At 41.6% G+C, this 27,659-nt stretch overlaps 1 protein-coding gene across 5 annotated transcripts in view; it reads right to left on the reverse strand.

Annotated features, from left to right (window-relative positions):
• Positions 1–9,009: 9,009 nt before the first annotated feature.
• apaf1 (apoptotic peptidase activating factor 1) overlaps positions 9,010–27,659 on the reverse strand; it is a gene marked incomplete at its 5' end in the record, with an annotated part of 114,125 nt that continues 95,475 nt past the window's right edge. For 2 of the 5 annotated variants that reach the window (XM_042335087.1, XM_042335085.1), the window contains 1 exon segment: positions 9,010–9,889. In XM_042335087.1, coding sequence (XP_042191021.1) covers positions 9,704–9,889 — 186 coding nt within the window. 5 annotated transcript variants of the gene reach the window in all.

Below are 27,659 nucleotides of genomic sequence, written 5' to 3' on the forward strand. Positions count from 1 at the left end.
GGGCTGAAGAGCTTTCTTCATCCAGACCAATCTTGTGATCTTGTGAAATCTTTTTATAGTGTTGTAGTCTGTATTAGCAGAGATAGAATCAAATGTCCTTGTTATATAATGATTTGCTCTCTTGTTTATTCCAGGTGGCTTGGAGTGCTGTGCCCGTTCCTGGTAAAATAGAACATCATGTTTTGGAGCACCATGCATTAAAATAACCTTAACTGCTTGCATTCAAAAACTGACTTCCCTTAGGCTTTGACTCTAGAAAGTAAGTAGTGTTAGGCTCAGAAAAATTGGCTTCACACAGTGTATGCTCCACTTATATCTGAAACTAGGATGTCAGCTATTTATTTTAGCCTGAATATAGTTTACTGCCCCACTAATAGCAGAATTACAATTGATAGCAGAAATATACATAAAGGAGATGGTTTGTCCATCATAGCAGACCTTATCCTCACCCGACGTGAAAGGCGCTCTATAAATGGAATCTTGTTGTTGTTGTATAAAATCCTGCATGCCCAGCAACATTCCATTGTCATGTAAATCTATTTTATCTTAAAATGTACGTTTGTACAGAATTATAGAAAATTCAATTAATTTTTAATTTGGAAGTGTCTTTGTGGTTCTTGAAAAGAATCAGCTTTCAAATTAAGACTGAAACAAAGAATTGTCTCCTATTTTTAATTTTAAGACAAAATGGTCTGACAAGTGGAATTTCAGGCCTATGTGCACTTAATCATATTTACTGTGTGCAATCTTTTGCCTTCATCACTTCTATGCATATTTAATAATAATCCTTGGATTTTATGTAGCATTTTATCACGTTACTGAAACATCTCAAAATGCTCACAGGATTTTCTCTGTAGTGTGCAGGGACTGTATATTTTGTGTACAAAAGCAATAGTCTCACAAACAGCCATGAAGTGAATGATTAATTTGTGAGGGATTGCTGGCCAGGAAACCAGAAGAAATGCCCTTCTCTTTCCAAATAGTGCCATTAGGATCTTTAATGTTTACCTGAACAGGCAGATGGGACCTCAGTTTTACTTCTCATCTGAAGGATGGAACTTCTGACACGCCCAGCACTGCATTGGATGGCAGCCTAGAATGTGAGCTCCAAGTTCCAACATGAGGGTTGAACCCACAACCTTCTGATTCAAAACCAACAGTGACATCAACAGGCCAATACCTGGCTGGACATAAGATTAAAAACATGTAAAATGAAAATGCCATTGGTACTTGCTTGATTCATTTTATACGGTAGCGAGGCGAAGTCAGTTTCACAGTCTCTTTGCCAAGGTTCTTCACATGAGAACCTGGGTTGAGCAGCTGGTGCTAAGTAAGCACATGACATTGGACTTCGGACCTTGAATAGCGAGCAAATTACAAGCTGTCATGTAAAGTCCTCCCACCACACTGAAGGCAAATTTCATCAGATAGCTGATGAGAAAACTCTGGAGCTTGGGGCAACAGCTGCTGGATGTTGTAATCTGTTGGCTCACCTGAAAGAGGTAAGCAGCTGCTGTGTAAATTCCACACCTCCAATTGGTGGAACATTGTTCAATGGGATGTGTGTCCAAAGTGTGTTCAGGGGGATAATAATAATAATACTTGCATTTGATATAGCGCTTTTCACATCTTCTCGACGTCTCAAAGCGCTTCACAGAATATGATGTTAAGTGAATTGACTGTATATTTGTGGGTGAAATGCAGCAGCCAATTGCACTCAGCAGTGTCCCACAAACAACAAAAACAAGATTCGATTTATAGAGCGCCTTTCACGTCGGGAGGACGTCCCAAGGCGCTGGACAGTTGGGTCAGGACCCGAGCAGGGGGGAAATGGTCAGGGTGAGGGGAGGGAAGGGAGGGTGTGAGGAGGGGCTAGAGAGTTGAGAGGGGAGCTGAAGGCACGGTCAAAGAGAAAGATCTTGAGACCGGCCTTGAAGGAGGAAAGGGAGGAAGCAAGGTGAAGGCACTGGGGGATGGAGTTCCAGAGCCTAGGGGCTGAGAGGCTGAAGGCCCGGCCACTGATGGTAGGGCGATTGGGGCGGGGGACGTGGAGCAGACCGGAGCCAGAGGAACGAAGAGTAAGGGCAGGTAAGTAGGGGGATAGTAGGTTGGAGAGGTAGGAGGGAGCAAGGTCGTGAATGGCCTTGTAGGTGAGGATGAGGATCTTGAATTCGAACAGTCGTGGATTGAAGTGACCAATTTATTATTGTTGGCAATGCTCACACGCATTTCATGCTGAGCTCTATTTCCAAACAGGAAGCTCGCAGGGAGCTGAACTGACACCAAGGTAACATATTTGCCAATCAAATATCAAAGAACGAGCCCATCCCCTGTGGTAGTTTTGGTAATCTGATTCTTGAGCCAGATGGGTCCGCAGTATTCCAGGACATAGCTGATGAAAGGACAGCACAGCAAACCTGGCTCGGCAGGCCTTGGAAGGGAAGACCAGTTACTGGGAGAAGGGACTCTTCCCACTCAAGTCCCGTTAATCCTGCAAACCAAAGCCTTAACAGGTAGGGTGGTCCTCTCTGAAAAAGCAGCAGGAAAGTTCGACAAACAGCGCTGTTAAAAGCAAGCAATGTGATTTTAGCTGGTCAGACTCCAGCAGTACCCCAACACACACTCTCAGATCTTCAAGCCTTGGCTCGTGCCAACCTACGCCTAATACTTCTGTGATTAGGTAAACAGAATGCATTCTTCCAGGGAGAGAGTGTTCATCCCATTCCAATAAACATCTCAATGCATAGGTTGGAAGATTTCCACGGGAAGCATGGAACTCTCAGTTTAGTTTGGATACTCTTAAGCATGGTGATGGGTTTCAGCATGTGTCAGACCAAACAAAAATGCACAGAGGTGAGAATGGGAAGGTGGGGAGAGGTTGGTATTGAATCTATCCAAATCACTCCAACTTGCAATTTTGAACATTTCCCAAGGGGAATGGTACCGAAAGCTACTTGAATTCTGAGGAAGTTCTATGAAATTTGCATGATGCCCAATAACGTCTTTTATTTTTGTATACTCTACAGAGATTTTCTGCCAGGGTTTGGCTACCTCACAAATTACCCAGCACCAACCACCAATTATTTAATAGAAAAAGGATAATCATTATATTTATCAGGTAAAGATGTGAAAAAAACATATGGGAGAGTAGGCTTTATCAATAGGGGCATAGAATACAAAAGTCAGGAAGTTATGATGAAATACTGGTTAGGCCTCAGCTAGAGTACTAAGTTCAGTTCTGGGCACCACACTTCAGGAAGGATGTCAAGATATTGGAGAGGGTGCAAAGGAGATTTACCAGGATGGTACCAGGAATGAGGGACTTCAGTTATCAGGAGAGGCCAGAGAAGCTAGGATTATTCTCCTTGGAGCAGAGAAGGTTAAGAGGAGACTTAATAGAAGTTTTCAAAACTATGAGGGGATTCGATAGGCTGAAAAAAGAGAAACTATTTCCACTGGCGGGTGGGTCTGTAACCCGAGGACACCGATTTAAAATAGCTGTTAACAGAACCAGAGGGGAGGTGAGGAGAAATTCCTTCACACAGCGAGAGACCTGAGTTCAATTCCAGGCAGGGCGAAACATTGGGCAAGTTTCCTTACTCCACACGCCACACTCCACACATCCCTCCAAAATAAACAATAATAAATTGGTCATTTTCAATCCATGACTGTTTGTGGGACATTGCTGTGCGCAATTGGCTGCCGCATTTGCCCACAAATATACAGTCAATTCACTTTACAGTATATTCTGTGAAGCGCTTTGAGACGTCTAGAAAACGTGAAAAGCGCTATATCAAATGCAAGGATTATTATTATTATTGTTCGGATCTGGAATGCATTGCCTGAAAGGATGGTGGAAGTTGATTTGATAACAACTTTTAAGAGAGAAGTAGATAATTATTTTGGGAGGACAAGTTTGCAGGGCTGTGGGGAGAGAGAGTGGGGGAGTGGGATTGATTTGGATAGCACTTTTCAAAGAACCACCACAGACATGATGGGCCAAATGGCCTCCTTCTGTGCTGTATAATATTTGTACAATATATGTATTGATTATGATATTTGAGGTTTTAGCAATTTACTTCAAGTGTGGTGATTTCACACAATGTCAACATCTTTATTTTTAAATCAATATTCAGTGGAATAATATCTACTTTTGGTGAATCAGTTGATTTGAATTTCCAACTTTCTCTTGGAAATCCTTCCTCTTTCTCTCACAGACTCCCTCTGCAAAATCGGGCCATTATAGTCTAAACTGAGTAACTGAAAGCATGCTGAGGTCCTTCTCATTGTCTTCTGCTGCTTACAAGTCTGCTTCAAACTGACCTGTCAGTCCAAAGAGATTAACAACAACAAAAGATTAACTCCTTAATTCCAATTCATCACCTTTGCCATGACTTCATTTATATTTCTCCTATTATTTTTAACTAACCATCCTTATCAACTCTGGCAGACTTGCAATCTGCTATTGTCTTGAACTCCAAATACTAAGTTTAATATAGAGCATTAATGTCTTGGATTAATTTAGATATAGCAAATCATCTTGGTTTGAATAGGCACACTGTATTTCTGATCCCTTATACAAAAACAGATATACCAATGATTAAAGATTGCAATAAATCCTGTGGCGAGCTCCTATGAATTTCAGCTGCAGAATAATAAGTGTGGTGGCCAAAACAACACACAGTATTCCAGATGCAGTCTGACTAACTTCTTGTGCAGCAGCAATATGTCTCTTCTGATTTGAACTCTTCTTTTTCTGCAACAGCAAGGTAATTGTCTTTAATGCTACAAAGCACTGGGCTGATGTTTTCATTAATTTATCCACAGTAACTGCATGACCTGTTTCCCAATTAGTTTCCTTTTGACTAATGCTTCTGTTACATACTCCTTCTATGGGTTCTTGCGCCCACACTAATTATTTACATTTAGCAAAACCTACATTGAATTATATCTACCATGTACCTAACAGATTAATATTGTCCTCATTGAATGCTTTACTTCTAAATTTGATATCATCCATAAACATGAAGAGTTCATTTTGGAAAGTCTTGTCCAATTTATTCCTCCATTTTATATTTTTATATTTTATATTTTTATTTCAGATTTCTAGAATTTGTGTTTTTTCTTTTCATCTCAGCATGAACCAGATTACTCAGTATGAGTATCAGGAATACAAAAGAAAGTACAGCATATTCTGGTCCACATTTATTTTTTATATTGATTTTAGTTTCCTGCTTTCCATAAGTCCCATAACTAAAGAAGCTTCTACTCAGAATAGAATCATTGTTATCTAAAACATTCAAGAATTTTAAGTAAATTCTTAAAACAGAATATTGATCTCCTCCAGTGCAAATAAAGAGTATCGTTGCTGAAAATCATCTGCAAAACTCTTTCACCATCAATTTGGATGTAAACCAGCACTACCATTTATAGTGAAAGAAAAACAGCAAAAAAAAACAAATAAAAAAAAAGGCCATTATCTAAAGCCCTCGGGAAATTCGTTTATTTTGTAATGCAAAAAATTAGTTGTGGCTTGTGCCTGTGGATGCTGAGAAAGCCTTCAACACAATGAAATGGCTATGTTTGCCTTGACCCTGAAGCATTTTAGTAATGCTGCCATTATGTCCAAAGGTTCAAAACACTGTGCAAAAAATCCTGTAAATTCACAGCAATTTAATCAACATCTAAAAGGGAAACAAGAAGTAATCAGAGAAAGAGGATCATATTTGAAATCTTAACCAATATTCTTTTATCAGATGTTGATTGACCTGTTGTGGATTTCCAAAATTTTCTGGTTTTATTTAATATTTCCAGAATTCATTTTTTTAAATCACTGTATGTTAATTCTCCTGCCTTGTCCCACAGAATGGCATTATCTCGCTCATTTTTGTAGTCAGAAAAGGATTTGTGAGGATCAACAACTTACATTGACAATTTGATGCAAATTGTTTGTAGTGCTCATAAGGCTACATCTGATCACCTATGGTTTACAGATTTTTTTTCTGAGAGAAATAGGAAACTGCTATGTCTTCATTCTCATTGTCTTCGGTCTCCTATCACAAAACCAAACTACAGTATCCTGGCTGCAACGAACCTTTCTGGTAATCCTTCCCACTCGTTAATTACTGAGTAAAGAAAAACTTCTTGGTATTTGTCATGAAATTATCCTTTGCAACTCTAAATGTTAGCCCTCTTGTTCTTTTCTGGGTTTACTTTTCCATACCAAAAGAGATGTGACCTTATCATCTGATTTTTTCTGCCTGAAGATTATAAATAAACAGGGTTAGAGCAAATCCAAAGTGCTTTGATAAAGGGTTCCCCCATCCACTATTCCAGTCACCTGTCACCATTCCAATGTTTGGACTTTCAGTTCATGTACAGGGAGTACAGGGAGAACAGGATATGCACAACACCAGTAAGAGTCAGCCATTTGAGACAACATCTGTGTTCTTCTGACAGCTTTGAAGTGCTAGGGGGATTGTGGTATCTTTCTCTTGTATACTCTAAGACTCTCCATTAGCCTTCTTGGCCTCCTGGGCAATAAATCAGTTTTTAAATGACAACTGTTGGAAAGATCAGTGTGAAAAAAAAGTTTATTAAAAAAACTGATCTTAGCCATGTTGTTTAGAGTGCAATTTATATGCAGCATGAATTAATTTTAGCCTCATATGAGTTTATACCATTCTCACTTAGGCACAGTGTGAGAGTGTGTAACAATGCTATGTAAATGTAATCCAAAACAAGTTCAAATCTGTCAAGAAATATTTGTGCTGTAAATGAACTTTGTTCTAGAATTGTTTCCCCTGAAAATGAAGAGATCAGGTTAATCAGTGAATTAAAATTGAATTAAAATTGCCAGTTGAATGAACCTTGCAATTTATTTGGTTGGAGAAGTAACGGCAAACACCACTCTTTATATAGTGCCTTTCACGTCGGCAGGATGTCCCAAGGCGATGGTCAGTTAAGGGTTTGGAGGATCAAGAGGAGTGGAGGGTAGGGGTGGTGGGAGGAGGGAGGAGCAAGAGGAGGGTTTTAAATACGAGGATGAGGATTTTAAACTTAATCCTCTGATTGAGGATAGGGGTGAGGATGGGGGTGATCAGTTCACGGAGCTTGGTAAGGCAAAGTTCTGAATAATCTGCAGTTTGTAGAGGGAAGATTCGGTAAATCCAGCATAGTCAACCCTGGACGTAATAAATGCGTCAAAAATACTGATTACCTTAGAAACCCAATTTGTCACCTAACAACTGATCAAGACCAGTGGAATTGATTTTTATTTTAACACTTGTAACTATTGTGTAACTTAATAGTAACAAAATATTTATAGCATACAGATAACTTATTTAACATGTGCCTTTTCATTTGCATTTCTCTGAAAAAAAATACTTGCTTTTGAGGCCTGAATCATACAAATTAATTACTTAATTTAAAAATGGGCTTAAAAAATTCCTATTTTGAACATGCATTTGTACATCCAGCGCCTGGAAACCACCTTGATTGGCCTGAAAGAGGTAAGCAGTTGCTGTCTAAGCTCCACACCTCCAATTTGTGGAACCATTGCTCAATGGGAAGGAACGTGTGTCCAGAGTGTGTTCAGGGGGATGGCAGCAATGCTCACACGCATTTCATGTTGAACTGTTGGCCTCCATCCTTTGGAACTTCTCCTTGCTCCCTCCCTTGCTTCCTTCAATGCACATCTCAAGACCCTCCTTTTCAACTACACCTTTGGACACCCTAGTACCTCTATACTCCACCCTTCCTATTCCCAGCCCCCGGCTTGGGTCCAAACCTTTGACTATCCAGCACCTTGGGATATCCTTCCAATGTGAAATGCAATATACAAATGTAATTTGATGTTGTTGCTCAAACTAGAAAATATTCAATAAGTGATGGGAGTGGTGGTGGGGGGAGGTAATGTGACTTATTTGGGGTTTTGTGTTCAGCATATGGGCATTAATATACCTTTCCAAATTGAGAGCCAGGCTCCCTGTCAAAATCTGTGACTGATTTCTACCCTCTGCTCTCTCAAAAGCCATGCTCACATTATTTTCAATAGGCCAGAAGCTTAGAGTAAAGAGTCTACAAAGGATTTGAAGATTGTCAAGTTATTTTGAGATTATCCAGAGAAGAGTGAAATTGTGACAGGCCCATTCCACTGCACTGATAATGAGGGTTTGGCCAGTCTGTGAAGGAACGGATAATCAGCCCTAAAGACTGTCATAATGAATTTAGGTCACTTTAACACAGCCTCATCCATCCACATTCTAGATGCCAGCACTGGAGGCTGGCTAGAGGCTGCGGTAAGCCTCAGGTACAAACTCAAAGTGGATTAACTGTAGTGATCTCTTGATTTATTCAGAAAGGATGAATGATTCCACTTTAATTGGTCCAGAACTTTGAAATAAGTCAGATTAGTCAGATCTGTCTTGAGACAGATGTTGTTAATTTACCAAAGGTTCCATTGGCCAGTGTTTTAACAAAGAAGCTGATCAAGCCTCCAGATATAGACATTGATGCTTTATCCCTGGCTGTATAAAATGATAAAAGTTTGCTACAATTCTTGTTCTTGAAAGGGGGTTGCTCCTGGAACTTAATACAACAGTTTTCTTAATTAAACAAATCTCTGGTCTCTTCAACATTTTTTTTCCAGACAGGATGGTCTTCTGGAAGGATAAGATCAGACAGGCCAAAGGGTGTACTTCATCCTAATCTCGCTTGTAAAATGATCCGTTATTTGAAGTTAATTATCTTTCCTTATAGAGCTTCTTAGATTTGCAAGTACATTTCATCTTCCTTGCTCCCTCTCCCAGAAGATCCAGCTTAGATCAAGAAATGAAATTGTACATTTCGTGTGGAGAACCTGCATCTTAATACTCTTATGAAACACGAGTAGAACTGTCGCAACAACAAACCAGTGGTGCTGTATTTCTGAGATTAATGCTCTGATACACAAAGGAAATGTCAAAATGCACTAAATTATAGACTTACTGTTTTTTATACAAATAGAAAAATCATGATACAAAAGAGTGATAATCATGGAAATTTTAATTGCATGAATTATGAAAATAGAATTATTGTAATCAGACAATTGAAAAAGACGAGTTACAAATTTGAACATTCTGTGACTGGAACACTAACTTCATGAACTGTAAGCGCACTATTCAGGTTTGATTAGGAAATGCATTCTGAACACACAGTTCTTGGAAGATTTAAAAATCGTGGTGTGAAACAGAGAGCATCTTTTCTGTTTACCAAAGCAGAACCTAGACATTTTGACAAGACGGAAACATAAACGTAAGTTTTTTTTTGTGGGGAGAGTTCTTTAAAATATAACACACAGCATCAGTCACATTTTGCAAACTGCTCACGTATTCTTCAGAAAAAAAACTCTTTGTAAACCGCTCGTGTACTGGAAACCTCTGTAAACTGCCAACTTTGCTCCAAATCTTTAATGCACAAGCCACAGAGTCTCAAAGCAATAAACTACCAACAATAGAGCCATAGAACCCAGAGAGTGTAAATAACAGAAAAGGCATCGCAAACAGTTCTTGTATGTAGTGACCTTATGACACTCTCAATTCTGTTCTGCAATAAGTTTCCAAAGAATTTCAATGGCTCAGTAGCAAATTTTTTATATACAGTATAAACATTTAGAAATTATAAAGATGGCTCTCATTTCATTGATTATTTTGTAAACATACGACTACATCTGCAAATCACAGGAGTCTTTTTTCCCCCCCCATCGTTCGATCATTTTCAATACATAGAGTGTTCCAATATTATCAATAGTTACAAAGGTCTGGAAATCAGCTGAAACGTATATAACCTTCAAGTTTGTTCCATTAGTATAGAATGTCTGTAGAAATTCTCCATTTTCCAAGTCCCACCACTGAAAAAGAAAGACAATATTATTTCATTATTTATTTTTATTTTTTATTTAATTTTTACTTCTGTAAATGCTAACTTGATGTATTTGTAAGCAAATGCGCCAGATTTTACATACTGTACATATGTAACTAGCCCATTAATCTGCCCTCTGTTCTTGAGGCCAGATAATATTCTCATTAGGATCACTGTCCTGGCAGGTTTTCATTAACCAGCATCAAACATGCAGTACTATGCCTCACTGCAAAGCCAACCTTATTTGTAGCACCATAGCCAGGCAAGCCCTTTCTCTGTGTCAGCTCTGGTACAGCTGCAGCTTGTGAATTCTCATACATTTATTTACTTTTTGAAAGACCCTGGTTCCTGCAATGACATTTGTCATTTTTTTGTCTGACTCGCCTCAATCAGAGAAAAATAGAATTGTGGTATAAGGAGCTGCATAAATTGCAGTCTGTGCATGCGTTGGGAGGTCTGCCTTAATACTCTAGTTTATTTTCCTCTGACAGTTCAAGTGACCAGCCAATACTGCTCAGCTCTTCCGGCTTTTTTGTTGGGTCAACCAGGTGCCTGACACATTCAAAACCATCATCATGCTTAATAGTATCTAAATCAAACAGAACTCCACGCCTCCTACCTATACATGGAAATTCTAGAGATATTTATTGGAATGGAATGTGCACTCTCTCCCTGGAGAACGAATCCCTTTTACCTAATCTGGAGAGTGATAATAGCCCTTGCATTTGATATATAATACTTGCATTTGATAAGGCACTTTTCACGTCTTTGAGATGTCTCAAAGCGCTTCACAGAATATACTGTAAAGTGAATTGACTGTATATTTTGTGGGTGAAATGCAGCAGCCAATTACGCACAATAGTGTCCCACAAACAGTCGTGGATTGAGTGACCAACTTTTTTTTAAGGAATTATTATCCTCAGAAAAGCAATCCACCAATCGACTAACAACCGGGTTCGTATTTACTGCTTGGTAAACAGAGGCATGTGGAGTAAGGAAACTTGCCGAACATTTCGCCCTGCCTTTTCGAACCGAGGTCTCTCACTTGTGAGGCAAGTGCTCTAACCACATAGCTACTAATAGGTGCAGGTTGGCAAGAGCCAAGGCTTGGTGTGTGTTGTTCAGCTAATGAAAGTCTGCAGCAACTGTGAAATAGTCCTATATGTTCATGCCATGATGCACACATATATGACCTGTCCAAGTAAAGCAAGAGTTGGGCTTGGCTGAAGGCAGTAAAAGAATGCAACGTGCACAATTAGAGGAAACAGAAGAGGGACCAGTTACATGGCTTTCTCAGCTGCCTCCACAGATGGAATATGAAGACTCGCATTGGGCCATGGTAGTACTTACATAAACTGCTATGTTGTTTCACTTGGAAGCAATGTTAACTAATCAGTTAAAGTTAAAACATGTCTCATAGACTTCAGTAAAATACATTTACTTTGTTTGGCTGCAAAACAGAGTTCAGTAGTTCCCGCCCAGCAGAGGATTGGCAACACTTCCTCCATCCTATTGCCTTTCCCATTGGACAGGAAGGGGACCGATTACAGCTGATTAGGTGTGATTGACAACAACAACTTGCATTTATATAGCGCCCTTCACACAGGGTAGAGTCCCAGAACGCTTGACAGAGGCAGAGCATGACGCCGAGCCAGGGGGGAGGTGACAGTAGTGCGGGTGAGTCTGCAGGCGGTGGAGCTTGGATCCTGTGCATGGTGGAGCGAGCTGGGGAGACTGGCAAATAGGGCATTTGAGAAGTCGAGTCGGGAAGTGATGACTACATGGACAAGTGTTTCGGCTGCATCTGAGGTAAGGTACAGTCAAAGGCGGGCAATGTGGCAGAGATGGAGGAAGGCAGCCTTGGTTGGGGACCAGATGTGGGGAAGGAAGGGCAGCTTTGGGTCAAACCTGATGCCAAGGATGTGCACCAGTTTGGTAAGTCTGAGGGATAGGCTGGGGAGGTTGAGGAGGTCAGAGCTTCAGGATAGAAAACGTTGGCAGGAACCAATGAGTATGGCTTCAGTCTTATCAATATTTAGTTGTAGAAAGTTTTCACTCATCCAGGCCCTGATGATCACCAGACAAGCTGATAGGACATCGGCGGACTAGGAGTCGCGGGTGGAGGAGAAGTAGATTTGTATGTCATCCACATACATTTGGAAGCTTACCGTGCCTGTGGATGACATCGCCAAGAGGGAGCATGTAGATGAGGAAGAGGAGGGGGCCAAGGATAGAGCCTTGGGCTATACCATGGGTGACTGGGCAGGGGAAGGAGGAGAAAACGTTTGGAGAGATAAAGGCGGTTGGTTAGGTAGGACTCAAACCAGGCTAGAGCCATGCCTGCCAACAAAACGTCAGGATTGAGGCAATCTTCTGTGGCAGTCTCAGTAGTGTAGCAGGTTCTCAGTACTCCAACGCAATGCTGATTACAGACCAGTCAACTTGGCTGGCTCTTCGACATGACTTTGAGGAGCAGACTGAGGGCAGGGATTCTTCCACCTCTCTCCTGTAACCCTGCAAGTCAAAGCCATAGCAGGTGCAGTGGTCCTAGTGGACAGTGATATTAGCTGGTAAACGCACACTTCAGGGACCCCAAGTTTTGGCTCTTGCCAACCTGTGCCTAATAATCTCCAGAATTAGGTAAACTGGGAGAGTGTGGGAATTTGGGAATTTCCATGGCAGACAAGGAATTCTGTCTGGTTTGGATACGCTTAAGCAGGTGATGGGTTTCTGCATGTGCCAGACCTGTCTGACCAAAATAAATCACTTGAAAGAATTCTAAAAACAGATAATGCTACGCTCAGTATTGTGCAGCTGAATATAAATACTTAATATAATAAATTTGTAGTTTCTATCAACATGCAGAGAATTAAATGAACTAATGAAACTTAAAGAATTACAAAGCATATGAAAACAGACTACAAACTATGCAGAACTATAAATCATGTAGAATTTCAGTGTTAGTTTACACTTTTACAAATCATTTTTCACAAAGGAATTCCATGTTGTACAAAGGATGTGTATGAAACCACTTCCATGTCAGTGTTTATTAAGGTTAGCTTAATCTCACAGCAATTTATTGGAAGTAGAATGTTGTAAAGCTTTTTCCATTTGTACTTCCAAGTGTTCATTACGTCTTTAAATCCGCAAATCGTTAGGCCCGCAGTGCAACATTTAATGTAGAGTGAAAATTAAAATGTACAAAATACAAGGCCAACATCAAGGTTGCAAGACAAATTGGTTTTAAATTCAAATTGAAAAGTACCAGCTAGAGTTCCAAGGCAGATCCTCACGTTTTAATGCAAAATTCATAATTGAATAATGTTGATGGAGAAAAATGTTTGGAATATTGATTATTCATTATTTCTGGAAAAAATGTCAGGTTTCAAGTGATCACTTTGCCCAAATGTTTAGAAGGGGATGAAGATCATTTTAGTACAATCAATAAATAACATACATGAAGATGAATAATAGAAGTAAACAAATCACACTCGACAATTAATGCTAAATTCTATTTTATTTATTCCATCCTTTACTGCTTCATAACAATATTCCACTTTTGTTTCTGTAATGTTCTCCCCACAATGTACTCTTTTTACTTTCAGGAAGATACAGTGGAGGATGAAAACATGCCAATTCTATATTCAAAAATATAGGTAGATCTGACTGGTGAAGACTTGGTTTGGGAAATGTTTCTATTATGTTCCATCTATTTTGAACTGAAGAATGGCCCTGACAATTCAGCTTAAGAGCCCAAAGTTAAATGCATTTGTTCAATCTTAACTGCATTGGAGCGTCACTTAAGATAGTCCCATGCTAACTGCAAGTCCTATCATAGGACTATCTTAAGTGAACCCACAACATTCTGACTCACAGGGAGAGGGTAACCAACATTTGATAGATTCTGAATGCATTGTTTCATCATAATTAGGAAAGAATTATCATTTGTCTGTGCTCGATTTTAAAGCACATACAGTCTATTCCAGCAGGAGACACAGAAACAAATTACACAAAAATCTGGTCATCCAATTGTTGCATACCATGATGTAATTAAGCGCTCTGAGACCCACCCTGTGTGGAGGACGCTATATAAGTGCAAGTTGCTGTAATTGGCTCCAATGAATGCAGTTATATAATATCTTGTCCTGCTGAATCTGCTCTCCACTCCTATCCCAAACAAGGCAAAGGCAGCAATCTGGCTGATATTTGGGGTAATTAAAATGCAAGTAGGACACAGTGATCGATAGAAAGATATATGCTGCACATTCTTGATGCATAGCATCAGGCCTACGCTGAAAACCAGGATTACACATACACTCTGGTATCATACAGGTAAACCAGAAATTCTTCCTTCCACTAATTTGCCTCACTGAACAATTAGTGTTTGGATAAGTAATTGTAGTTTAGGAGCCTGATTCCTTCACAACTGTGTTTAATTCAAACTGACTGATAATTTCTCACGTTTTTGATAGCTTAAGAGCCCAATGTTCAATTTTAACCCAGTTTCCAGAGGACACCACTTCACAGAATAAAAATGCTCTTAATTAATAATAATCCTTGTATTTTGATACATTACCATGTCATTGAAATGTTGCAAAGCGCTTCACAGGATATATTATAAAGTGGTGTAACTATATATGTTTTATGGGTGAAAGTGACAGCCAATTTGAGCACAGCCTCTTCCACAATCATAGAGTGAGTGATCAATATTATTTGGGGATTGTCAGCCAGGACACTGGGAGAAACTTCCTTCAGGACCAATTATTACTACATTGGCAGTCTCATCCAGTGAAGTTACAAGGGGGCATTCTTGTGTTCCTGGGGTGTGAGCTCAGTCATACTGTTCAGACAGAACACAGTTTCAACTGTCATGTGAATGGATATTTGTGATAAATGATTTTATCTATCTCCCTCAATCCTTTAAATCAATGATTACAAAAAAAATCACATTGTTAATAAGACTTGCACTTTATAGTGCCACATCACCACAAAGGGCTTCATAGATAATTATTGCCAAATGAAGTGAATGATTTTGTAGGGAAATACAGCAGCTATTTGTCAGGAGATGAATAACCAAATAATGTGGAAGATTCTGGGCCAGGACCTCAATAAAGTCCTTTCTTACAAGTCTTTTTAACAGAGTGATTTTTTGTGGTAATCATTGATTTAAGGGGTTGGGAGATAAGGCACTATATGAAATGCAAGGATTATTATCCTTGCATTTCATATAGTGCCTTACTGGTTGAATTTCAGGCGGGACTCGAAAAATGAGAAAGAGGGGGCAAGGTGGAGGGACTGAGTGAGAGTGTTCCAGAGGTTTTGGGGGAAAGTGCAACCTCCGATGGTGGGGCTGCATTTGGGTTAAGGTACGGTCAGAGGTGGGCAATGTGGCAGAGATGGAAGAAGGTTGACAGCCAGGGGTCGACTGGATGCCTAGATTGCGCATTGGTTCGATGAGTCTGAAGGAGAGCCCAGGGGGGTTGAGGTGTTCAGATCCACAGGAGTGAAGACATTGACGGGAGCCAAGAAGCAGGGCTTCCATCTTGTTTGCATTCAACTGCATGAAGTTTGCACTCCCTGACAGACTATTTTGTTACTGCAGCAGAACCACATCAGGCACAAACGAAGCATCGAAGCATGTTAAAAATGTTACAATAATTTTCTGCGTTTCAGTGGTATTTGATCTTATACTAAATGGCTTTTTGCTTGGAGACAATATGTTCCATTGTTTTAAGATAATTAAGAGAAAGAAGCATTTCATGAACCCTGCAGCTTTTCTAGATGTTGAAATTATGTGGAATAGCAATTTCTGTAAGAGGATAATTTCTGCTTTTGTGCGGTCCGAGTTAGTGCACTGTATCCAATAATAAGTGGCTAAGCAGTGGATCTGGACCAAGGGATACTCCTATTGTAGATTGCATTTAATTTTTAAGAATAAAATATTCCACTCAGTTGAATGTAAATTTCTGTTCACCTTTGTGTCAGTATTAATGCATCAATTTGCTGTTCAGTATCTGACAGCCACAATTACATAAGATTGCAGAACAGAATAACCCTGGGACTCCGAGGTTCTAGAAAAGATGGCAGTTTTTTCTATATTTGTATACATTCCATTTGGCACGTCTTTGATGAGCTGTTCTGAGTAGTGTTGACATGTAGAGCAGTTATCCCAAGAGAACTTGACTTTGTTATCCCTGGAAAAATGATCCTGATTTAAGGGAGCCTGTCCTTGTAGAAAGTCATTGTTGGTGCAGAGCTATAAGGTCTGACTAACCTACGGTATTCATGATTCTGCATTTATGCCCTCTAAGGTGTTCACATATTTTAGATTTGAAAAATGTTTATTTTGAGAAAGAAATGTTCTACAGCAGCTGCAACTCATAGTGATGAGATATGTGCAGTAAACCAGTTTTGTTAGAAGTAGTAATAAATGTGTTACAAACAGTTCAGTGCATGGGCAATATTTTTCAAAACATCCACTTGGCTGCATCGTCCTCCCGCCCCAACCTCCTTTCCACCCCACCCAGAACATTCACACCGCCTTCTCTCTACGCAACGGTTTCTGCCACTCCCCACTCCTTACACCCCTTTGCCCCATTTCTCATTCCTTCCCCTCAACCACAATCACCCGGATGAAGTTCACCACCTGCTGCCTTGACTCCCTCCCTACCCAGCTGCTGGACACTCAACTCCCCCTTCACTCCGCCCTGTCTGCTGACACGGTCAGCCAGTCTCTCTCCTTAGGCTCTGTTCCACCCCCCCTGATAACACTGTTATTACATCCCTCCTCAAAATATTCAAAATATTCGCCCTCGAACCCTCTAATCTCTCACATTACTGTCCCATCACCAACTGGCCGATTGTTAGTGGAGTAGCAGCGATCACAAAAATCATCTCATACTACATACAGATCTAGAAAACATTTTGCAGAAAGAAGTCTAAAGTGTGGAGGGAAAGCAAAATTAATGAAGGTTCAAAATATACAGTGTTGCCGCTTTGGCAGTGCATTTCAAGCCTCTTGTGACCAAAATATAAAAGTGGTATAAACGTGCTCGTTTTCATAGCACACTCACTCATGGCCAATGGCATCTGACAGGGCTAGCAGTCAAATGCATCAACACACTGATATTGGCACATTTGCTTGACAAGTTACAAAAATGTCAGAAAAAAGTTATGTCAAAGTGATTTTTTTAAATTTGAAGTGTACAAGTATTTATCTCTGGTGACTACAAGAACAATTCCAATGTCAGACAGTGTTACAGGTTGCAATCCCTTAGAGGCATCAGCCGTACAATGTGGCCCTGGGAGGCTTGAAGAATAAGGTCAACAGACAAGGAAATACATCGCAACCCAAGCGCAAAGCAAAAATTGATTTAAACACCTCTAAAGGAACGGGGGATTACTTGGCTATCATAGAACTGGTCGATACCACTGCTAAATCTCTGCCAAAAATCAATAGAGCAGCTTTGACAGACCAATATGTTGACTGTAAGTCTTTTTATATACTCTTTAAGTAGCTTCTAGGTTTCATAAAGATTACTTTTACTATAGTGTGAAATTGACAGTAAAGGATTCAAGTACTTTACCGAAATAAGAAAATACTTAATATTAATTTGTTACTTAATATTAATTTAATATAATCCCAAAACAAAAACTATCCATTGCTTTTGATGATGCAAAATTTTCAATTATGTTTACAAGACAACATTGTCCTCCTTGCTCCAACATTTTCAAATGAAAAGGGATATATCACAAACCACATTTTTTCTCCTGATAATGAATTTGTCACTCTGTCCCAGCCTGGCTGTTCCCCATTTGTCATGTGTTCTGTGCTCCTTTCCCAATTTATGATTTTCTTTAAAAATATAATATCCATTCCACACTGTATATGTAACATTAATACATAAAAACAGTAAGCCATTCCACTGAAAACAAAGGAGTACAATTCTTTGTCTACTGATCTATCTTAGTGTTCTGCTTATGAATGTATGCCTCCAACTAAACAGCATGCAGGACATATTGGAAGTTAATAGAAGAGCACAGTAGATGTTGGTCCTTTTAGAACCAGGATTCCAATCCAAAAGAATTAATGTTTGACTACAGATTTTCTCTCCTTCTCATGGCGCTTTAACAAATGATTATATCCTTGGAAGACAAACAGATGGAAAATAATTCAGACAATAAATACAGATACTTTACTATAAAATCTTTATAACGTCATGCAAATGCATTTTAATTTCATTTGCCTACTTGGTATCAATGAATACCAATGAAAATATATTTACAATAAATCTCCTCCATAAGAACAAATCGTGGGACTGCATTTGTTGACAGGAGAGATATGGATGAAGAATGCTCTTTTCCTCATCTGATCTCATTGTTCAAATTTTTTTCCACTATAATTTCAAAGAATTTCTTAAATCAGTCCTAGCCTTCTCCATTCCACTGTTGGTTATCCTCTGTGCAAAGAAATACTTAATAGGATTTCTTTTAAAATTGCCCTTCATAATTTTGAACCTATTGGCCAGCTAGGTGTCTGACACATGCAACGACAACAACAAAATTACATTTGTATAGCACCTTTCACATCGGGAGGACATCCCAAGGCGCTGGACAATCAGTATTTCGAATCCGAGCTGGGGGTCGTGATTGGGGAGGGTGGAGGGCAGGGGGGAAGCAGGGTGATCGAAAGCAGAGTCAAAGAGGAGGGTCTTGAGATGGGTCTTGAAGGAGGCAAGGGAGGGGGCGAGGCGGAGGGACTGTGGGATGGAGTTCCAGAGGGTAGGGTAGAGTGGCAGAAGGCCCACCCGCCAATGGTGGGGCGGGCAAGACGTGGGATGTGAAGTAGGCCAGAGCCCACTGAGCAGAAGGAGCGGGCAGGATGGTAAGGGGTCAGGAGGTCACAGAGGAGGGGGTAGCAAGGCCATGGAGGTCTTTGAAGGTGAGGATCAGGTTCCTGAACTGTATCCTCTGGGTGATGGGAAGCCAATGGAGTCGAGCGAGAACGAGGGTGATAGGGGCACAGAACCTGGTGTGGGAGAGGACACTGGCTGCAGAGTTCGGGTTGATCTGCAGCTTATGGAGGGAGGAGTTGGGGAAGCCAACAGACAGGGAGTTTGCATAATCAAGCCTGGAGGTTATGAATGCATTATGAGGGCATTTCACCCACAAAATACAAAATATTATTATTCTGTGAGTGCTTTGAGATGTCTCAACAACGTGATTAAGCACTATATCAAATGCAAAGATTATTATTAATATTAAATGAGGGTCTCAGCGGCCTGCAATGTGAGACCCTGGCAGATCCAGGCGATGTTGCAGAGGTGGTGGAAGGCAGAGAGGCAGAAGACCCACCCGCCAATGGGTCATGGCACGGATGTCAGGTAGAAAGGATAGTTGAGGGTCAAACAAGACGCCAAGGTTCCGGAGTGGCTTAGCAAGGTGGAGTGTGCACCCGTGGATGGTGATGCTGTCAGCGCCTGAGGTGAAAAGGCACTGATGGGAGTCAATCAGGAGAGCCTCGGGTCTTGTTGACATTCAACTGAAGCAAGTTAGCTCTCATCCAGGACTTGTTGTCTGACAGACATTCTGTCAGGACAGCAGTGGGCCTGGAGTCAAGGGTGGAGGCAGAGAAGTAGAGTTGGGTGTCATCCTCATACATGTGGAAGTTGACCCCATGTCTGCAGATGTCACCAAGAGGACGCATATAGATATTGAAGAGGAGGGGACCAAGGACAAAGCCTTGAGGAACACCGCACAAGACCTTTGCTATGACTGATCAGATACTGAGACTGAGAAATTATTTTAAATAAAGTTTTCTTTCATGTAAATGGTTTATTTTTGTTGAAGTGTAATTCCATCTTTCAAAGTAAATTTATCCCGAAGCAAATAAGGGATGTTGCATTTAACTAACTTCTTGCATAAATATTTTAAAAATTCTATAGGAAGTCTCCTGAAAATAAAAAAGCTAACGTTTGCAGCATGAGAGAAATACCTAGAAGTAAGTAGGAACCTGGTTGTTAGGTGATTGGTGGATCGCTTTCTGAGGGTAATAATTGTCCCCGCGCCCCTCACCCAAAATAAAAAATGGTTGCTCAATCCATGATTCTGTGGGACATTACTATGTGCAATCGGCATTTCACCCACAAAATACAAAATATTATTATTCTGTGAGTGCTTTGAGATGTCTCAACAACGTGATTAAGCACTACATCAAATGCAAAGATTATTATTAATATTAAATAGTAAAAAAAGACAATTGAGATTTTTTGTGTCCTAAATGGCTCTACAATAATATGGTAATGAATGCGACAATGAGACAATTTTCAAACCATTTCTTACCCTCCAGTTTATGTATGTTCGCTCCTTCATGTCCCCGTGTGCCATTCCTATCTGAGAGGCTGAGTAGATTACATGTTCCCCAGCCCCATAATATTCAAAATAGACTGCCTGCTAAATTCCTTACAATAAGGTACAACAACAACAATTTGGATTTATATAGCGCCTCCAATCCGGATGGCGTCTCAGAGCGCTTTACAGTAACGGATCCCGGGACCAAGCCAGGGGGAGGGGAGGGAAGGTGACCAAAGGCGCGGTCGAAAGAAAGGTCTTCAGCAGAGACCTGAAAATGGGAAGGGAGAGAGCGAGACGAAGGGAGTGAGGAAGACAGTTCCAGAGCCTCGGGGCATAGTGGCTAAAGGCACGGCCACCGAGGGTGGAGCGGAGGACTCGGGGGACAAGCAGGAGGCCAGACCCGGAGGAACGAAGGTAACAGGTACTGTGCTGAGGAAAGAGGAGATCAGAGAGGTAGGGGGGTGCAGAGGAGTGCAGGGACTTGAATACGAGGGTGAGGATCTTGAAATCGATCCTCTCTGGGATAGGCAGCCAGTGCAGCCCGGCAAGGACTGGGGTGATCGGGGAGCGGAGTTTCATGCGGGTGAGAATGCAGGCGGCAGAGTTCTGAATGAGTTGGATTTTATGGATGGTAGTGGATGGGAGACAGCGAGGAGGGCATTTGAATCGTCCAGCCGAGAGGTGACAAAGGCATGGACCAGGGTTTCAGCGGCTTTTGGGGAGACAGGCAATGTGTCGGAGGTGGAAGAAAGCGGTGCTGGTGAGGGACCGGATGTGGGGGAGGAAGGATAATTGGGGGTCGAACCTGATGCCTAGATTGCGTATGGGTTCGGAGAGTTTTAGGGGGAGGTCGGGTAGGTGGAGGAGGTGAGAGCTGTGAGATTTTAAATGTTGACGAGAGCCAAAGAGTATGGCTTCTGTCTTGTCAACATTCAGTTGAAGGAAGTTTGCGCTCATCCAGCCACTGAGGTCTGACAGGCAGTCGGACAGAACATCAGGGGACTGGGGGTCGCAAAGAGAGGTGGAAAAGTAGAGTTGGGTGTCATCTGCATACATGTGGAAATGTATGCCATGTCTGCAGATGACATCCCCAAGAGAAAGCATATAGATCAGAAAGAGGAGGGGGCCAAGGATGGATCCTTGGGGTACCCCGCAGGTGACCGGGTGAGAGCGGGAGGACAAGACGTTTATGCAGATGTACTGTTGGCGGTTTGTGAAGTAGGACTCGAACCAGGCGAGTGCGGTCCCACTGAGGTGGATGATGGAGGAAAGGCGATGGAGGAGGATGGCGTGATCGACTGTGTCGAACGCGGTGGAGAGGTCCAGGAGGACAAGGAGGCAGAGGGAGCCCTGGTCACAGATGGAGAGGATGTCGTTTGGTACTTTCACAAGCGCAGTCTCTGTACTGTGTGCAGGGCGGAAACCGGACTGGAGGGGTTTGAAAAGGGAGTGAGAGGGGAGGTGTGCGTGAAGTTGGTTTGCAACAATGCGTTCTAAAACTTTTGAGAGGAAGAGCAGATTAAAAATAGGGCGGTAATGGTTGGGGTTTGAGGGATCTAGGGAGGGTTTTTTCAGGAGGGGGTTGATGACAGCAGTTTTGAGGGAGGCAGGGACTGATCCGGAGGAGAGGGACTGGTTGATAATGTCAGTCAGTAGTGGGCAGAGGAGGGGGAGCTGTGTGACCAGTAAGTTGGTGGGGAGGGGGTCGAGGCAGCAGGTGGTGGGTTTCATGGAGGTGATGGTGGGTGAGAGGGAGGAGGGAGAGATGGGGAGGAAAGAGTTTAGAAAGGGTGTGGTGGATGATGAGGAAGGTGAGGAGGGCAGAGACGGCGTGGTGGTGGGTGACAGGGGGCAGGTGGATGAGGCTGCCTGGCGGATGTTCAGTATTTTAGTTGAAAAGAAGTCCATGACCTCCTCGCACTTGGCATTTGATAAGAAGATTGTGGAGGCCTGAGGGGGGACACGGAGGAGATAGTGGGTGGTGGAAAAAAGAATTTTGGGGTTGTGTTTAGCCTTCAAGATAGTTTTGGAGTAGAAGGCAAAGAACGACGGTGGCTGTGGAGATGCTCGAGCCACAGTTGGCGTGAACTGTCAGGCCAGTTTTCCGCCATTTGGGTTCGAGCAGACGGGTTTGGGTTTTTTGGCGGCGGAGATGGTTGTTGTACAAGGGGGATCGGGTGGGTTTGGAGATGGTCCTGGATTTTAGGGGCACGAGGGAGTTGAAAGTGAAGGAGAGGCGATCATGGAGCAGCTGGACGGCTGCTTCAGGATCTCTGCGGGTGGAAGGCCAGACGCATAGGATGTCTGATGAAAGGGGGCCTTTGTGAGGGTCTCAGGGGGTAGCCTTTTCCAAGGGCGGTAGAGGATGGTTGAGGGCTTGGTGGAGGAGAGAGGGATGTGAGAGCAGAAGGAGATGAAAAAGTGGTCCGAGATGGCCTTGTCCACTATGCTGAGATCATAAATGTCAAGGCCACGGGTGATGATGAGGTCAAGTGCATGACTATGGTTGTGGGTGGGTGAGTTTATATGGAGGGTAAGGTTTAGGAAGGAGTGGAGGGCAGCGAAATCAGCAGAAGTGGTGCAGGAGGAGTCTAGGTGGAGGTTGAAATCGCCCATTATGAGTAGGCGCTCGGAGCAGAGGGACAGGGAAGAGAGGAGAGTAGAGATGTCTGTGTGGAAGGAGCCGGGGGGCTTAGGGCGGCAGTAAACAAGGAGGATTTTCAAAGGGAGAGAGGGGTGGAAAAGGGTGAGGTACTCGAAGGAGGGGAAGCAGCCAGAGAAGTAGGGGTTGAGACCAAAGGTGGCTTTAGAAATGAAGGTCACCCCTTCATTTCAGGTAATAAAACTTCTTCAAAGAAACATATAATTTGTTAAAGTACATGTATTATCACACTAACCATGATGGCAGTAAGGACCCACCTTTTCTTAGCACAGTGAAGGAAACAAAGCAGTCACAAATATCTAATCAAAAATCGGTCATACACTCATTCAATTTCTCACTCTCCCTCCCCTTTGAGCTTTAAACATTATTTCCCTTTTGCGTGCTTGTTTCCTTTGCATTGTCCTTATTACACATTTAATATTTTATTTTGTTCCTTAACTGTAGCAGGTTTAGACAGACCATGGAAAGAGAAGTGCCAGGAAATGTCAATAGCACACTCAAGACAATAACACCTTCAAAGTCTTAGGTACTCAAAGTCTGGGTATTAGTTTTCAAATATTCAAAACTGCACAGGACTATTTTCACAATGATGGTTTTTGGCAAGAATGAAAACAGATCTAGTGACTTTTACCTATGTAAAAACTATATGTGGAGTCCTGTAGCTCAGTGGTTGAGCACTCGCTTTGCAAGCGAGAGACCTGAGTTCAATTCCAGGCAGGGCGAAACCTTGGGCAAGTTTCCTTACTCCACACAGAGCCTAATAATAATCCCTCCAAAACCAAAAACAATAATAAATTGGTCATTTTCAATCCATGACTGTTTGTGGGACATTGCTGTGCGCAATTGGCTGCCGCGTTCGCCCACAAATATACAGTCAATTCACTTTACAGTGTGTTCTGTGAAGCGCTTTGGGACGTCCTCCCGACGTGAAAAGCGCTATATCAAATGCAAGGATTATTATTATTATTATTATTATATAGCCAGTATATTTTGCAGCCCATTTAATTGTTAAGTTTTCGCTCTGTTTGTGTGTGAAATGAAATGCTCTGCAGAAAATTTTAACTTACCTCAAAGGGTATGATTGATAATGGGAGTTTTGTGAAAATATAGGAAGTGAACCGCAAGTCGGGCATGCTGGATACCAAAATAGCGAGCAATGAAAACAATGGCTTGCAGAAGTTTGAAAGGTGTTCTACGTTGCCACCTCTGCCCCTTCCGACTCCATTTTTCTCCCAATAGCCTGTGTTGCTGCATTACAATTCCATGAGTGGGAGAACCACATCACTTCATATTCTTGCTGTGTGACCCTTATTTGTCTATTTGGCTGGTATCTAACCATAAAACCTTTTATCAGAGTTTGCTTGGGAGTGATCAAAATAGAAACCTTGATTAATTTTTACCTATCTTGAACTCTGGGGTTGCTTAAAACATCCACGCCTCCCCACACTGGCTCAGACTTTATTATAACACAAATAAAGGACTAGGCGTGGGACTTTCCTGGTCTAAATGTTTTCGTACCAGCTAATTTATGCATTTATCTATTCATCCATTGGTCAGGAGGGGAGAAAAGACCTCCTCACCTCCCCTGTGTTTCTTTTAACAACTATTGAAATAACAACTATTTTAAATCAGTGTCCTCGGGTTACCAACCCACCCACCAGTGGAAATAGTTTCTCCTGAGTTTATCAACAACACAAAAATGACGAGAATATCTTCAACCATCCTCGAAAGCAACACAAATTACAATCCTGTATTACAGTAAACTCCATGGATACTGCAACGGTTCTCACCCCTAAATGTATACCCATGTTATGACAAAGCGCATGGTGTACTAGGTGCCTCTGTGTAGATCCTTCTCTGTGACATGCAAGTTCCCTCTCTGAGTGAAACTCCCCTAAATGAGAATTAACATTACAGATAATCCCAATGCCTCACAGTGCTTCAATCAGTGTCCTTCTCACTACCAGACAGTTGACTTCCGCAATTTGTCTCTCCCTCCCCTCCCTCCTTGAATTTAACAGAGACTCAAGATGCACTGGATAGAAAACTCAACTGTGTTTTATTGGTCGTTAAAACTTATGCCTCACTTACACTGCCCAGAACAAGATAAACGATCGCAACGTTAAGAAATAGAAAAACCCTGACACCATAACTATGACAATAGCAGCTTCACCCAAAGTTAGTAGACAAAGAAAAAACAATCTTGACATGGAGGCAAGCTCTCAGGCCAGGCACGTACCTCCTAATCATAGAATCATAGAATTATACAGCACACAGAAGGAGGCCATTCGGCCCATCGTGTCTGTTCCGACTCTTTGAAAAGAGCTATCCAAATCAATCCCACTCCCCCGCTCTCTCCCCATAGACTGCAAACTTGTCCTCCCCAAATAAGTATCTACTTCTCTCTTAAAAGTTGTTATCAAATCGGCTTCCACCACCCTTTCAGGCAATGCATTCCAGATCCGAACAACGCACTGTGTGAAAAAATTTCTCCTCAACTCCCCTCTGTTTCGTTTAACAATTATTATAAATCAGTGTCCTCGGGTTAATGACCACCCCCGCCAGTGGAAATAGCTTCTCCTTGTTCACCCTAACAAATCCCCTCATAATTTGGAAAACTTCTATTGAGTCTCCTCCTAACCTACTCTGCTCCAAGGAGAATAATCCTAGCTTCTCTAACTTCTCCTGATAACTGAAGTCCCTCATTCCTGGTACCATCCTGGTAAATCTCCTTTGCACCCTCTCCAATACTTTGACATCCTTCCTAGTGTGGTGCCCAGAACTGAACACAGTTCTCTAGCTGAGGCCAAACCAGTGTTTTATAAAGGTTCATCGTAACTTCCTGACTTATGTATTCTATGCCCTTATTTATAAAACCGAGTATCCCGTATGCTTTTTTAACAGCTTTATCTACCTGTCCTGCCACCTTCAAAGATTTACTTATATGAGCCCCCAGGTCTCGCTATTCCTTCACCCCCTTTAAGATTGTACCATCAGCTTATATTGCCTCTCCTCATTCTTTCTCCCAAAATGCTTCACATCTGCAGTCTGCTACTATCCTCCTCACTGTTTATTACTTTTCCTAGCTTAGAATCATCTGCAAACTTAGAAACTGTATTCCCTGTATGCATTTATATAGATCACAACCAGCAGTGCTCCCTGGGGGACACCAGTCAGAAAAACAACCGTTCACCACCACTCTCTGCTTTCTGTCTCCCAGCCAGTTCTGTATCCATGCTGCCACTGTCCCTTTAATACCGTGGGCTTCTATTTTGCTTACAAGTCTCTTATGCGGGACTTTATCAAACTCCTTTTGAAAATCCGTATTAACTACATCAACTGCACTGCCTTCATCCACCCTCTCCGTTACTTCATCAAAAAACTCTATCAGGTTTATTAGACACGATTTGCCTTGATGACATTAAAGATGAAGAGTGACCCTGAGTTTAACGAGCCCTCTCCTTTCATATTCTTCTAACTCCTCCCTTTTCTAATGTATCACTTGATACCTTTTCCCTCCATTTCCAATCTCCTCCCCTTCCAATGTTTCACTTGGTTCCTGTTCTAGGACCCACGTGACCCTTTCCTGCCTTTTGTGTTGCAACATTCGCCCAGGTCACAGACTTTGTGTTGTCAAGGCTGCCCTGCTTTAAAATTATTTTCTGGTCTCTGAACCATAATTGTGCTTAAAGCAAAACGTCTTATTTTACACAAATTCTATGTACACAGACTATCTACAGCAAGTATCATTAGAAAGAGGTAGAGCATTAATTAAAATAAGGTGACCGTGACAATACCTTCCTGCGAAAACACCATTTTAAAATCATTGAAGAACAGATAGGGGTGGAGTCAAATAATAAAAAAAAACTCAATTGAATTCAGCCATATTAAATCAAGTGCAATATTGCAATGTCTTTGAGGGAAATATGCAAATGTGAAGAATGAGGAACTACAGCTTTAAAAATTCTATTTGGTTCCTGGTAAATTTCAAACACAAATAACTTACTTGTAACTGAGAACTAATTTCTTTATGTTCCTGTGCAGTGCTAAATATAAAGCTCCAATTAGTGTTCACTTGATGTAGCAATCTTTTTTTGTGAATTTTGTACTCGTTATAATGAGGAATGACAATGCAAGGGAACATAACACTTTCTTAACATAAGAACATAAGAATTCAGTTGGCGAAAGAAGACCCAAGTTTGCCTTCCACCATCCTGGCAGTCGATTGATATGTCATATCCCAAACGATATATTGTATTATTTTCTAACAGAAGTCTATCTAATTTGTTCTTGAAACAAACAACACTTTCTGCTTCCAGTCTCCCTAGGGAGCCTGTTCCATAAGTTTATGGCTCACTCACTGAAGCAGTGTGTCCGCAGATTTGTTCTCAATTTTACCCCCGTCAATCACAGGCCGTGTCCTATGGTTCTGCTCTTCACTACATGATCAAACAGCTTATCGTATATTTTGTCCCTTCAGAATCTTAAAGACAGTAACCATATCACCCCTCAACCTTCCCTTCTCCAGCGTGAACGTGCTCAGCTTTTCTAATTACTCCTCGTAGTCCAGTGCCTCAATTTCCTCAATAATTTTTGTATACCTCTGCATCCTCTCAATTGCTGCAATATCTTTTTTATATTGTGGTGACCAGAACTGCACACAGTGTTCCAAGTGCAGTCGCACCCAGTGATTTATAAAATGGCAGGATTTCCCCACTATTTCAGCTCAATATTGTCCTTTTAA

The sequence above is a fragment of the Callorhinchus milii genome, unplaced genomic scaffold, assembly GCF_018977255.1.
Source record: "Callorhinchus milii isolate IMCB2004 unplaced genomic scaffold, IMCB_Cmil_1.0 Scaffold5, whole genome shotgun sequence".
Taxonomy (NCBI): Eukaryota; Metazoa; Chordata; class Chondrichthyes; order Chimaeriformes; family Callorhinchidae; genus Callorhinchus; species Callorhinchus milii.